At 40.2% G+C, this 15840-nt stretch overlaps 1 protein-coding gene across 1 annotated transcript in view; it reads left to right on the top strand.

Moving 5' to 3' along the window:
- Nucleotides 1-15840, top strand: part of PRKN (parkin RBR E3 ubiquitin protein ligase) — a 746949-nt gene that overhangs the window by 730041 nt on the left and 1068 nt on the right. Inside the window, exon 12 of the mRNA XM_026844563.1 lies at nt 11918-12035. Within this exon, the coding sequence (XP_026700364.1) occupies nt 11918-12035 (118 nt within the window). The remainder of the gene's footprint in view (nt 1-11917; nt 12036-15840) is intronic.

The following is a 15840-nucleotide window of genomic DNA, read 5'->3' as shown; positions in this document are numbered from 1 at the left end:
ATGTAAAAGCAAAACAACTTCAACACAGATACTGAGAGATATTTAAAGTACCGAAAAGCATAGTAAAGTAAGAGACCAAGGTTCAAATCTCTGAATTAAATAGAGCTAGAACTTGAATAATCTCAACATGAACAATGAGCTCTATATTCATTAAGATATTTATGCCTAGAATTTTGCCTAAAGTACTTAAAATTCATCATGGCACTTTACAAATGAGTTCAACAATGTTGTCTCTTTGGAAGTTAGAGTTTGTTTAATTTCCATGCTCTAGGGCAGAGATAAAGATGTGCCAGGAAAATCAGAATACCATAGGAAGAAGTGGCTTATTTTAAATATTTGCATATTGCCTTACCTTCTCCTGATGACTCCTGAGCACTTCATCTATCTGGTCCAGTATCTCAGCGCATGAGCTGCACCCAATTAGACCTGTTAACTTAGGAAAGTTGAGTACTTTTGCTGTTCCAGTGTAACGTGAAAATTTTTGCTGTTCCTGAAAAATTTCCGGTACTCTCAAAGAGCTGCTCCAGAATAGCTACATGATAGTACCAGAATAACTCTTGCAGCTAAGCAAATCAGTTCCCCAGTATAGACAAGACTACCCAAAATTCGTTTAAGACTCCAACTTAAGCTGAAGTTAATTGACAGGTCAGCCGCCTTTTCCTCTCTAAGAGAGCTGCACTAATTAAACTTTTCCACAAGGTGGAGATGTGCCACTAAAGGAATGTTTTCCCTCACTTCTGTAACCAAGCCAGAGAACTGAGAGGTAGCTAAAAAAAGGGAAGCCCAGGTGCTGGTGAGGTGTTGGTTTCATCCAGATAGCATCACTACAAAGCTATCCCGCAAACAACACTCCCGTACAATGCACACAATACAACATTCGTGCGGCATATGTGGAAAGAAGGGCTTGCGGAACTGTTTTCATCTTTCTCTCACTGAGATTAATTTAAACATTTAACCACCAGCTTTTAGACTGTTTGTTCTGTTTGGCCCTCCCCTGCTAGGCGCACAACCCTGTGTGTCAGAGTTAGCTCGCTATTATTTCACTGTTTGTTGTGGCAGTGAGAAGGATTGTTTTATCTTTGATCATCATCTGTTTCAAGGTAGGAATAATACAATTCCAGGTTTTTTTTAGCTCCTGCAGTTTGACTCCTGTCTGGATCTTTCCATATCACTTATTTTAGAAACAGATCTTATTGTCACAACTCCTGCCACTCGGATTTCAGGGTCAGCCAGACACACTACCACCAAACTGTTCCTCTCTAGAACTGGTGCAGGATACGTGGTCTCAGGAAAATACATTCTGTAAGAAAAATGCAGGATTGTACTTTAGCCTCTAGTGGTTAGAGCAGTGAAAGGACCTTCCCTTGTCTTCACATTTCTGCAAATGCCTGCATGTCTCTGATGTTCCCAGTATGAGAGGAAACACTGGGGCAGGTTTAGGCCTAAATCAGTATGATAGAGATTAATATGGTGGAACATAAAGAGTGTGAATGAGATGGAAGAAAAGCCAAAAAGGAGCGTTGTTGTGGAGGAATTGGGTAGCCAGAAGAGTGGGAAGAGCTGTGGTGCCACTCAAAGCAGTCAATGGCCTGTGTGCCAGGGCACTGCAAGGGCCATCTGCTCCCAGGGGTTCTCCACAGTCTGTTGGGGCAGGACCTGCCACCTCCCTGAGGACAGGGATGGGCCAAAATTGTGGAAGGTGGGCCCACACATGTGCTCACAGCTGGGCAGGGCAGGGCTGTGGGGAGCTGGAGACTGGCTCTGCTGCGGTGCCACCTGGGCAGGGCTTGGTGGCCCCAGGGGCTGACATGGGCCATGAGCAGGGTGGGGGCATTCCCAGGGGACTGAGCTGGGACAGCAAGGTCTGGTGGTGGCCTCAGAGCTTGACACCAATTTGGGAAGCCATGGAGAAGGAGATCCCTCAGAAAGAGAGGTAGAGACTGATAAAGGAGGCATTCAAGTGTCCTGAAAGCCAAGAGCTGATGGGAGGGACTGTGACCTGTCAGAGATATAGTGGAAGCTCCAAAAATAGAAGAGAGAAGAAAGGCTATGAGATAACATGGGACAATTATGAGGGTCCAGGAAGCAGAAACAGTGGTGGTGAAAGGGGCCTGTGCTTGGCCAGATGTCAGAAGGAGTAAGGAGGAAGCCTGAGGCCAAGAGGTGGGAGCTGAGCTGGTGGGACTGTGAAAGGAGGGAGGGCAGCAGGGAGGGGAGAGTGAAGTCAGCTGGCAGGAGGAAGGAAGAGGGCAACCAGGGCTTCAGAGTACAAGAGGGACAAAGCAGGAGCCACGTATCATGCTTAAGGCTATTCAAAATAAAGGGGTTTGAACCTCATAATGGTGGGAAGCTAGAGGGCATTGCTTGCTGCTTGGGGTAGAAAAGGCAAGCTCAGCAGCAGGCATGCCAAGAGTAGTCTAGCTTTAAATACTGGTGTGTCGTGATCTTTCAGATCTACGCACAGATATTGCATGGTCCATTGGGATGGATAAAATGTTCTCTCTCTACTGAAATGTCCATTTTTAGCTCTGATAGGCCATTGAAAACTCTTTTTAAGCGTTTACTGGTGCAGGGCTGATTATTTCCCATCCAGTGTGTAAATTATGTAATTTCAGGGAAAATAAAATTTATCTGTGGCAACTTCAGTTAAGAAGCTTTCTTTTAAAACCATTGCAGCCTCTTGGAGCTGTTTGAAGTTTGGGCTGAGAGAAATAATCATACTTGATGGATTGAAAGGCACAGTGTGTATGATGGAATCAATGACACACTAAAGGTGACTCCAGCCAGATTTAGGTTTAGCAATAACCACGTAGTCTCTGCTATGTACACCACAAAACTAAGTTTCCTGTCCCCTTCTAACCTCACCCATAGACAGCCTATTCTGGTGTGGATCTAGCCATAAACCAGCTTCCTCTGTAAGTCGCCAGCTTAAAATCAGCCTGCTTTCCTAGCACAAAACCTTTCTAGACAGTTTGCCTTTTAACAGGGTAAGTAATGCACCTTTCTGTTCACTAACAACTGGACAATAAAATGTGACCACATGTTAGGTTTGAACATGTACAAAGTAGCTCCCAGGACTGTTTTGGTGCTGGGCATGTTGATAAGACACCTGCAAGGTAAACTGTAATAGCAGTATCAATGACACTGATGTAAAAGTGGTGCATATGTAAACAAGTGAATAGAATGTGGGGCACAGAGACATAAAGGTTTGAAAAAAATGACACAAACTAGATGAAATGGGTTATAAAAAGGTATGTTTTAGAGATGGCTCTATGGACAGACTTTCCTCAAGATAGCTTTAGCTGCTGATTATCTTGTCCTGACAAGCCAATGAATGTGTGATTATAAAAATGTAACGTCTTTTTAGCAAGTTGCTTTTTCAGAAGTTGCTGTGAATTTAGTAACGAGGAAAAAAAAAAAAATCATGATATGTTTCTATAGTAAAGCTGTACACAAATCCCTCCAATAACCTGCATCCAAAGGCTTGAACCTAATGTCTAATTCACTGAATTAGACCTGATGTCTAATTCATTGTCCCACAAACCCAGTCTTTGAAGGAGTCAGGTGTAAATCTAGTTCACATAATTTGAACAAACTCCACTATTAACCCTAGGCCAGCAACAGCTGTAAACTGAAGCCTAGATGAAATGTTCATGGTGGCTGAAGTCTTAAAGCTTACCCAGTGGTCTCTTCTGCTCCATGCTCCAATCCAAGCTCCTTAAAAATCCTGTCAGGCCATATCTAGTCTTAGTCCAAGCCAGTTCTAGCAACCCTGGCCCTGCAAACCATGCAATCCAGAAAAATCCATCACTAATCATGTATCTTTAGCTGATGGTACAGCTAAGAATTGTTACCAATTTCTTTCACACAGGATACAGAATAGGTTTTATGAATTTCCACCATTTTATTACATTGAAAATTTCATTATCGCTAAAGGTGTTCATTTCAGACCAGGTTCATTGTATATGCAAAGTAACATTTATTGTTAGTCTTAGCAAAGTTTTAGTAAGCTAATCAAAGAACTTTTAGTTCATTTACAATAACACTAGGACTTCTAGTTCAAATTATATAACGTTAAAATATCGGATATTCAAACTTTCTGGTAACAACCATTTCTCTGGTGTTATGTTTAACCTTCCACTGCCTCTCTACGTCCTAAGCTCAATGGATTCAGCCTGGGATGGGCTGGCATAGTAAGTCCTTTACCAGGAGGAGTATGATATCAATATTGATGGGATTTTAGCTTCTCACTGTATAGTCTGCTTGGGGTCACTTTTATATATTTGTTCATACACTCCTTCACTGGTCTGCAAGTTGATGCTGGATCCAAATTTACTATATATGGTGCATTTTACCTAAGTCAGTTATGTCTTTGTTCTCTTTGTGTCCCTAAGACTGTTTTTACCCAGCTCTCAAGGCTACATTTGGGTAACTGAACCACTGGAGAGTAGTTCATAGCACTGGGGCCTCCTATATCATCCTGTGCTTATGCTTTCAAGGCCTGTGCTATCATCCCATGCCTTTACTCCTCTGCACAGCATATTATTGCAGGGTCAGAGACAGTTCATTCTGCCTGTAGTACCTATACTTGTCATTGCTGTCTGTTAGTTACGAAAACACACGTAACATTGTTAAACCACACAATTATACCAAATTATACAAAAGCAAAAGCAAAATAGGTAATAGTTACATGGTCATTAGATAATTGCTGTCACTTGCTAAAGCAAATATCTAGGCAGACCAAGACAATTCCAGAGAAAGCCTGATGGGTCCTGAGGCCTGTGGTGCTGGCTTGGCACAAAGGCTGTGGCCTCTTACAGGAAACAGCAACAGCATTTTTACTGAGCCACAAGCAACATGTTCTAAACCTTCATCTACAATCTGTTTTAGTGTAAGTTTGTAGCTAGTGCTGTAAAATTTAACTTCCATCCACTCCAAACCTGTGGGATGGTACCTGTCCCAGATGTAGCCTTAAACTGGGGGCCTCGGTCACCCAAATCCCAAAGCCTATCCCCAAACCTACCACCTTCAAATCAAACTTCAGCGGTTTGTTATCTGGGACCCAGTCCTTACAGTACTCAGGTAGTTAATGCAGGATCCTGATACTAACTTTGCTCTTCTGCCACTGGCAGTATAATTCATATCCAGAATCCCTGTCAGCCTGGGAACCCATCAGACCAAATCAAAAGTAGTGCAGTACCTCAGCTGTGTCAGTGCAAACCTGATCCTATTCATCAGCACGTCACCTGGGCCCTGACTGCAGCCCTAAGTGTAGTTTTGGGGCTCAAACCTAACTCAGTCATCAGTTCTCAGGCAAACGATCAGCTCTGAAGCAGACCCATTTGATCACTTCCCAGAAATGCTTTTTGCTGCACAGGTGATGCATAAAAGCACACCCATGTGCATGCACATACCCAGAAAAGCCCGTCACATCACCTGGCACCCTGCTGAAGTCTTGTCATGTAGTTCCTGGAAAAGCTCCCAGCTCACTTGGGCTGCAGGTGAACGCTTCAGCCCACATTTTCATCCCATTGCCTCATGTATGCAGGTCTCAAAGTTGCCAGTAGGTGGTATAAAATATACAGACATTGCTTGCCAGGCTTCCCTTTCCATCTGCTGAACAGCATCTGTCTAACCTCTTGTGGCTGTAGATTCCCGGCAAGCATGTAGGGTTGTGCAGCCTGGTCTCCACGTAGGTGGCGGTTTGTTGTAATTATGCAGCAGAACGTAGTGGCCCACTGTGAGCACAAAATATTTCAGAATTTGATTTTAATGTAGAATTCTCAAATAAAGGTGCTTTCAAAATGTCCTTAGCTGCATTATTGTAATGCTAAGATATGAAATATTGAGCTAACACTTCATGAAAATCAGGCCTGGTGCAATGTACTTTTTACAGTATTGCTGTGGAGTTGAAAAACTATGTAATGTGCATATTAAATTGTAACACAAAGATATAATGCTGAAAAAATTATGGAGTTACATAAGTCCCTGATTTTCTGTGTGATGGAAGCAGCAAGCTCCTTTTTTGCTTGAACCTTCAGTGAAGGGTGAGTTGTTAGGGAAAACATACATATTATACTGGACTTCACAGTTATATGACCTTCAGAATCAGTTCTTAGTTACCAGTGTTTTGTGTTTATGCTCTAAATATTGCAAATATCACTTTTAGAATTGTTCCTTCACTGTTTCAGCAAACTTTCCCTACTGCTTTTAGATGGAAAACAGAAGGTGAGGTATTTGAAATGATGTACTACAGGCAAGAGTTAAAATGAGAAACACACAGCATTTCTGTGGAAACTTCTTTCTCTGTTTGAAAGAGGGGGGAAATTAGTCAAAATGATAAATAGTAAATGCTGACCACAAAACCCATGTATTATTTCACTGCATTTTAGTGAAAGAAAAAGCTACTGAAGAGGTTCATCATACATATCATCTTTCAATGAGTCCTGACTCACAGTAAGAAATGTGAAACATCTATTATTAGACCATTGATTTTTTTTTTCCATCAGATAAATTTAAGAAGTTAAATAAAACATGGCTGTACTAAAAAAAAAAAAAAAAAAAAAAAAAAAAAAAAAAAAAAAAAAAAAAGCACACCTAGATTGATTTCTAAAGTATCCTAAACAATTGGAAAAGAAACTGAGACTCGGGTGTTTAGTAGCTGGTAAATTCACAATGTCAAGCACAGGACCTTTCAACCCACAGACGCCTAATTAAAGGAGCAAGAAAAATAACTATTACCAGGAAATGTCCTGTAAAATTAATCTCTATGTTATAAATAAAGATGCACCGGAGGAAATCTGAGAATAGATTGTAAGTCTCTGTCTAATGAGAAATAGATGGGAGCTACAGAGAGAAAATTTTAGCTTTCCTATTTTGGGCAGCAATACAGTAAAAAGATGTGATAGGCTGTTTTTGTTTATGAAGTTAAGGTGACAGTCATTTGCAGCCATGTTGTCACTTACAGGAGAGGATGTGTTCTCTATTCCACTCGTAGAGAGCAGTTATACAAGAATGACCTGTATGTGATTAGGTTTTCTGCTTTAGAGCAGTGTAAATTCAATATTCACCAGCTACCTGAATTTAATTCATGATATGAATGGCCTGACATGCAGTGAGAACCTTGATGTGCAGTCTCACCAAACCAGAGCGCTCTGATTTTATTTAGTAAAAGTCTCTTTCATCTTGCATCAGACACAATATCCTGTGCATATCCCTTTGATTTTAGCCCATTGCTGTCATCACAAAGCAGCCCTTTTTTATGGCAGAATTCCCTAGGCACACCAGACAAATTGGCTCACACAAAGCTGCTTTATGTGAATTTAACTGGATCACCGTGGTACTGACACCTCTATTTTTCCTGTGTGTGAAACATATTCCCATTGATTAATATCTTTCCTGTTCTTAATCTGTAGCTATATTTTAATGTTTTGATTAGCCCAAATATATCTCTAGACTAGAACACTACTCCCATAGCTATGCACACCTCTCTTAGTGAGATTTTGAATTCTTAAGTTATTCAAATAATGCATTTTTTTCTAGAAGCCTCTCTAGCCTATCTAGTGCCCTAGACATCTGCTATTTTTTCTCCCACAACTGAGGTAAAAGACACCACTAAACACAAAAGGAGGTTAATTCATGTGAACATGTTCATAAGACAGCCCAGTAGAAGCTGAGAAAACAAAATAAATCTAAGTTGGACTGTCACCGTCAGTTGCAGATCAGGCTTCAACAGATGAGGCTGCTTTTGCTTAGAACTCTAGCCCAAAATAATTAGTGGGCTGTGTTAATCTAAATCTTATGGTGGGTTGAAGATTGCTTTATGTACAATGTATTATTCTTTGTCTTCCTTTCAAACGCTTTCAATGTTCTCAGTGTTCTCACATTTGTGATAGAAAATGAGTAATACTTTATGTTTTGAGACATCTAAGCCTTTTTAAAATCCCATATTTCATATAAAGTAATAATTTTACACATTTCTTTTTTTAAAGAAAAAAACCCCACAACACCATTTTAGCAAGGAAATTTAACTTAAAACCAAGCACTGCTGATCAAAAGGAAAGGTATTTCTAATTTAAAGGAAGTTGCACTAGGATCCATTATTTAAAGTTATGCATGACCAGCTTTCTTGCTTATCAGTAAGGAATTAAGCACCAAGAGCAAACAAGCAGGAGTCCATAAATTACATCCACTACAGCTAAGGACAACATAATGTTAACAGCTTCATATTCTATTCTAAATCAAAGATCTTCAGTTTTTTGATGTTGGCAAATGCTAGGCAAAATAAGCATGATATAAAAGAAGTGTGCTTACACAAGCCAGTATATAATGTAGTGGATGTCAGAATTTAACATTATATATCTAATGCTTCCAGTATTTTGAACAGGAAGTTTTGCCATAAATGTTTTTAATCTGGATGGTACTGCTTAGCTGCTGACTGTGAACACATACTTCATTTACTTTATATAGTTCTACCAACAAGTTGATGTGTGTCCTATTACCTGAATGAGACGCTGCTTTAAGGACACTTTATTATTTCTATTTCAGGATGCTTTCTGTCTCTGTAGGACTTTTCTAGTACTGCCTGATATTGATTAACTGCACAAAAAGCTTTCCATGTACATGTTCTTGTATTGCTGTGTGATGCTCAGCAGTCTCTGTGAACTCTTTATCCCTGTTAGTTTTTCCAAAGGACTCAGCATAGAGACAGAAGTAAATCTATGTCCTTCAGTTTGACCCGGAGATAACAAGACAGACTTTTTCCCCTGTCTCACTGAGGGAATATTGCAGAGGGGATGTTGAAAAATGCTTGCAACAGCTGTTACTGTAGCTTCCTGTTATTTATGGATATTCACTCCTGGTCATAATGTGCAGCACAATTGAGAATCAAAACAATTATTCATGAAGTGGAATCTAGTAGCTCTTCACTAGTGCTGGGACAAATATTTTGTAATAATTCGGAAACTAGAGCATATTGTTTGGGGTCAGCATCACAAATGATCAAAGTCTCCTTTTCCTCAGCAACCTGACATGTGATGCACACCTGGAGCATCTCTAAACTTCCTACCAAGACCAGGCAGGCCAGCTAAAGTGAAAGCCACCTCTGCTTGATAGACCTGCTCTATTACCTAGGCCATTGTCAAGGAGATTAGGTTTGCTAGATTAGGACAAAAAAACCTGTGAATCAAATAGGCAATGGTAATGGAGAACTGCTATTCATCTTTCCTTTATTGTTTGAAGAAGAAATGCAGATAAATATATGTATGCTTTTGGTCATTGTATATGGAGCTCTAAGTAAAGGACATGAACACGGGAGGCTCATAGATCTGTACTGTATGATTTCTTTACTGAATTGGAGGGACTCCATCACTGTACCATTTCTCTGCTTTTGCTTCCTGCAGCAGGAAGATTTTCACTTAACATTCAGCAAGACTGGGCATAGGAGAGGTGTTTCAGTTTTAATGGGCTGAAAATCTCATTCTGCTGCATCTATTTCATTCTAGAATTTTTGCAATGGAAAATATTAATATAATAATTCACCCTGACGTTTTCAGCAATTTGTTCTTTCTTAGTAAATTGCATATGTGTGGTTTGAAGTCGTTTATTTTAGTTATTCCTAAACCCTCCCAAGTTTGTATTTGTTTTCAGAACTAAGATCAAGTATCTTTATACAAAGTAAATTAGCAATTTGGCATGTGAAATTTTGCATCAGTGTCATTTACTATTATGGCACAACAGAGACATGAAGATGGGGGGGAAAGTGTGTTTCCAAGTACTGAACCACACAGTTTGGATTTGGACTATTTGGGAAAAACAGAGCCACCCTGAGGTTTTTCTGGGTTGACTACAAAAAGTAAAATAGTTCTAGTCTTCTCATGTAGCTATTATTCAGGACAGAATAGCAGTGTTTCGTCACTGCTATACTGACTTTCATCTTGAATCATCTGTATGGATGTTAAGTAATTAATTCCCATTACAATGAGATGAAATTAATATAATCTTCTTTCTGTTATTGGGCAAAATGAGGCCCAGGTCCAGCATTCCCTACTCTCCCCATCTTGTGTTCAGGTCTCTCTGAGTTAGCTCAAATTGCTTGCTAAAGTCATCCTTCCTTAAAGATCAAGGTGTTGCAAGATCAATAGTAGATTATGTTCTTTGCTATTAGCCTGAGCAGCTTTTTCTATTTCCCAGAACTTACTAATGTGCTATTGTATAGAGGTCATCCTTTTGCTGAATTGCTGAATAATCCAGCAGGGTGCAGGGCCGAGTTCCCTCTCCAGAAGCAGAGAGACAAAGGTAAAAATCACTTCTAGGATACAGCTGAGAAGACTTTGTTCACTTTTGTCACCTCTACATCAAAAATATTAGCAAATTGGAGAGTATTAACTGAGGAACAACAAAAGGGATTCAAGGGCTGAGGAAACTCATGTAGGTCGTAAAATAAATAATACCATAAACACATTTTTGAGGTTTCCTGATTAAAAGAGCCTGTTTTGTTTGGGTTTGGGTTTTTTTTTTTCCCTATATGCATATTGCAATGGCCATCAGATGAGCTAGAAACAAATTTCTGCAAATGCTGTTGTTTGTTATTCCATTTTAATGCGGGTGACTTCAGCCAAGAAATAAAATCTAGGTCTTACTGACACTTCAGCAACTCACAGGTTTTATCAGAACTAGCTGAGTGGAAATCAAGATGAGCTATGGCAGTGTTACATGTTTAAAAGTTGGGTCAATTTTCTTTCTGTCTTATTAGAAAAAAATATCTTAAAAAATTATCCATGTAAAGAAATATTAAAAGTCTATCTACATAATCACCTACAAGTATTTAGAAGGTATACACAAAGATGTTAGGGGAATTTTTACAAAGGTTATAATTTAGTGTAAGCTCATTATTTTCCCACATGCTTGAAAAAAAAACACATTGCAACTGGAAAGAGCAGAACTTCAAGGCTGGAACTTTCATACATTGTTTACAGCTACTACTCACATAGTTGCCAAGCTTGTGTGATAGAAATGACCCAAGGCACTGCCATCTCTTTTGTCCTTGTACTTTCATTTTAGGTAGGAAATTGCCAAGTAGGACACTTGTGTAGATTATGTAATTTTGTCCCAGTCATAAATAGGACAAATACAGGAGTCCCTTTTGAAACACTCTTCATGCTGACTTTTTTCATGTGTCGTTCTATCTGGAGAGCTATTTGCTTTCATTGTTCACTGTGTTGGATTTTTCAATTTTTCTCCAAATTTTTTTCTGTTTTTAAGGCCTCTCAAATTTATATTGATTTATGCCTGAATGAAATCTAGACCTCTGAAACAAAAGAGTATGCTTTATTATGAAAAGACAGTTTCCTTCCAGGAACCCCACCATTCTGCATTAACAAGTGTTGCATTGCCTTGGTGGTTTTGCTTTTCTTGCAAGAAGGGCTTTAATCCCTGAAGCAGAATCAAACCTACATTCTCTAACATGTCATGTCTCAGCCGGGTTCATCTGACTCCTGCTTCACCTTGCCTTTTGCTTTACCTGCCTCTGTGCATTTGCAGCACAGCTTGATGCCCCCTGTGTCCTCCTGCCAGGGCTTTGCCTACGCCTCAGAGCAGGGAGCAGTGGGGAGGGCACAGCCTGTGCTGCAGCTGAAGGTAGGAAGGACCCCCAGGATGGCACACACTCCAGCTGCAGCAGCTCCCCCCGCCACCCTGCAGCCTAGGATCTAACCCAGTACATGTGCTGTGCACACTGGGAGAAAATAAGTTTGCATTTGAAGCAAAAATTTTCCATCTCTCACAAAGTCCAGCCTACCTGGCCTTGCAGTCACTCCTGTTTCTCGTGGGTAAACGTTTACCACTTCAGTGTAGACACCATGCCCCAGCACCACCTTTCAGCATTGTGCTCATAAGTGTATTTTCTCTCTCTTTGCAGGGATATGTAGTTGATGAACATGCAGCCATGCAAGCTCGATGGGAAGAGGCATCTAGAGAAACAATCAAGAAGACAACCAAGCCATGCCCCAGCTGCAATATTCCAGTAGAAAAAAATGGTAAATTTGTTAGATATCTTGTACTTAACTGTCCTTTAAAATTATTTTTACAATATAAATATATGAATGTTCACATGTATGTATGCACACTATTATTCCAAGAGAGGGAGAGTGCAAAGAGCTGTCACTTTAAATTATCTTGAAATCACTAAATCTAAATCACTAATTAAGCATCACAAAATACCCAGCTATTATAGAGAGAGGAAAAATGAAGCACAGAGACACTGGATGTAGCATTCATATGATTAAATGTCCAGCTAATTTTCTAAATTTTCCATTGTCACTGGAAAAAACAGACATTTGTAGGGCAAAACTCATCTCATGACAAAACAAAATATGTGTCTAATGTAGGCCAGAAGAATTGCACCTAAAAGTGCGGTATAGGGAATTAGTCCTTCTGTAGATGTCTACGCAGTATATACCTGAATTCGATGAGATTAATCTCAACCCAGTGACATGCCCACAGCAGAAGAGCAAGTCACAGGAAGAAATATGAGCCCTGACAAACTGGTTGCACTAACCAGTGCTTGCCACATAGGAAGAAAAGTAATCTGCTGGCACTGGAGTAATTAAAATGGGGACTCTAAAATAGGTTCATACAGTTCCAAGATTTAATTGTATTTATGTTAATTAATCAAAATGTATATAAATGCTTGCCTAAATATTATACAAATATTAAGTATAGAGGATGCTTCTCAGTTTTGTGGCACCACTTATTCAAACGGGATGCTGAAAATGCCAAATAAGACACTGTAAACTGCAAGGAGAGAACACTTCAAGCAGTGCTACCACGGAAATATTACTGAGGAAGAAATAGGACAAAATCCTGAAATCTGGGGTTTGATGAAAGAAAAGAAGGCAGTTGGCAGATGGAAAGTGGGATCCTTCTTCAAGCACAAGAAGCAGAAGGAAAGAAAGCATGAATTCAAGAGTGGGAAGGTGAGAAAAGATTTGGCAAAGTATAGAGAGCAAGGTAGGCAGCAGAAGAGATAACAGAGGGGTAGGTCAAAAAATTATTTACAGACTTGTAAAACAGGCTGGAAAACAGAAGTTTGAACTGGATTAGAAATAGACAAATAATAATTGTGACTATTAATACTTAAGAGTTTGTGCACAGCCAAATAAAAAAACCCTTCTGGTCAGGCTGGAAGCAGCGCTAGGACCTTTACTTTCTCTTAGACTCTGCTACAAAATCTTTACTGTTAAATTACAGGCAGTTGTCACTTGTCACAAACAGGATATCCCTATTTGACACCATTTACACAACTCCCACTAATGTTTAAGGAAGTTGCTTGTAAAATTCCCCAGTGTATCAAAAAGGAAATAAAGGCCATTATACTTTTTATCTTTGAAAGAAAATATTTATTGAAAATGGATAATAAGCAGGAAAATATCTTTCCTTGCATATAGCCTGGCTCATGTCAGAACAGTGCCTCTTGATGCAAAATGCCAAAGTTGCGGCAGCAGGCTAGGAATGTATCGACACACAGGAACTGGCTGATGGTGCTGCCATTCAGAGAGACCTCATCAGGCTGGGAAATTGGCTGAGAGAAACCTCATGAAGTTCAACAAAGGGAAATGCACTGGTAGATGTGGGGGGCCAACCTGATGGAAAGGACCTGCTGGGCTGCAAGGACCTGCATGAGCTAGCAACATGGCCTTCCAGCAAAGGTGGCCAACAGCATCCTGGTCTGCATTAGGAATAGCATCACGAGCAGGTCGAGGGAGGTGATCCTTTCCCTCTGCTCAGCCCTGGTAAGACACATTGAGAGTGGTGGATTCAGTTCTGGGCTTCCCTGTACAAGAGAGATGTGGATTGGAGAGAGTCCAATGAAGGGCTACAAAGATGATAAAATAACTGCTTAAATAAATACCTGACAGCGGGAGCAAAGAAGACAGAGCCAGACTTCTCAGTGGTGCCCACTGAAAAGACAGAAGGCAATGGGCATAAAGGAGAACACAGGAAATTCTGTTTAAACATAAGAAAATTATTTTTACCATGTAGGTGGTTAAAGACTGGAACTGGTTGCGGAGAAAAAGCCTCCATTCTAGGATACATTCAAAACCCAACTGGACGCAACCCTGAGCACCCTATTTTAGTTGACCCTGCTTTGAGCAGTGCAGTTTGGACTGGATGATCTCTGAAGGTACTTTCCCACCGCAGTGATTCTGTGAATTAAGGCGTGAAGCTTAAAAAGTGCAGTGCTTGCTTTCTTCTCTGGTCATGGGTACTGCACGTGCCAGCTTCTAGGCTGACATCTGTAAACTGAAACGAGCGCTTCATTTCTGCCTAAGTACAGCTGGTGTCAAGAGGCTGGCAGCTGTACACCAAAGTCTACCAACAGGCCTCATTTGGGAGGAGTACACTGACTCCACACAAGAGAATAATTCTTCCTTCCCTCCCCAAGTGTTTCTGCAGACAGTGTCTTTTATAAAGGCAGTGAATGCTGGTAACTTTTCTGTAATAGTCTATATTTCTCTATGTCAATAACTTTTCTATAATAGCCTGTATAGCTATAGGCATTGCATAATACTTCTACATGCCAATAACTTTTCTGTAATAGCCAAAGTGAAAGAGCAAAACACTTTCCCATAGCTCAATTCCCAGTCTGAGTGAGTTTAAACACACATCCACATCCCTCAGAGGACTGCTGTACTCACAAAGCTTTAGGCCACGTTGCTTGAGGCACTCTCCACTCTGCTGATCTCCACTGCCATGTAGCAGAGAATAACATGGTTTATGTAGCTCAGCAGGTAGAGCACACATTTGACAGAGGGTGCCTACTGGGGCTTGAGTTCTGCTCCAGGACTGAGATGCATTATACCCTGTGATGGCTTAATACAGATTGTAAGAGAGGATTGGATCTAAACCTTATGTACAACATGGAGGCAGGCCATTGGTACGCTTACATTTAAATAAGATAACAATGTTCGGTGAATTGCATCTGTTACACAAAGATACAAACTGACAAACAGGCCTTGCCATCACAGTTTGTTTTCTCTCTCTGTCAGAAAAAGCAGACAGGCCTATTTTAACAAACCAATTCTTGTGTCTCCTGCTGGTTTTACCTTCTGAGAATCATTCTGGAGTGGCATTTGTAAGAAAAGGTGGTGTAAGGGTAGCAGGTCATACAGTAGGGAACATACACTCCCTGTACTGCATATCACCATCTGCAGTCAAACCAAGATGACATTTCAGCATTTCTTTACCCTGCATGCTTTTTTTTCCAATTTGAATTATACAAGAGACCTCTTTGTGTGGTAAGCAACATCATTTCTATTTGTTGTATAATTTCTATTTGTTTTATTAGAGTGTATTTCTCTAATGACCTTTGACGATGTTAATGTTTTATATATTACAAAATAAACATTTGATCAAGGTTGTAAGCAGAGAGATTAACGCTGCTTTCACGGTATGGGCAAGTAAGAAATCCAACACACAGGAAACACTGATGTAGTCAAAAGGCTGCTTCAGATACTAAGAAGGTCAAATCAACTTAAATTACTAATGTAAGTTTGATATAAACAGCAGTCAGCCACCAAAGTCTGTATCTCCTGGTTTATTCTCTTTGCAAATCTCTCAGTTGTTGAATCCAAATTCAAAAAACAATTTACTTTTGTTCAACTTCTGGCTCACATCTGGGCTAAGGTAGAGTATCCTTGAACAGACACCTTCATGACTGCTTTGAAACGCCACAGACTGTCATCACTTTTCCCTTCCCTAGTGCAGTCTCTTTCAATTTCGGACAGGACTGCAGTTCCTAATCCTGCCAGTCTCTCAAGTGAGACCAGTACCTTCCCCCCC

The sequence above is a fragment of the Athene cunicularia genome, assembly GCF_003259725.1.
Source record: "Athene cunicularia isolate RWA chromosome 3 unlocalized genomic scaffold, athCun1 chr3_part1, whole genome shotgun sequence".
NCBI classification, from domain to species: domain Eukaryota; kingdom Metazoa; phylum Chordata; class Aves; order Strigiformes; family Strigidae; genus Athene; species Athene cunicularia.
Note: the sequence above shows the minus strand (reverse complement) of the source record. Positions and strands in the feature narration are given on the sequence as shown.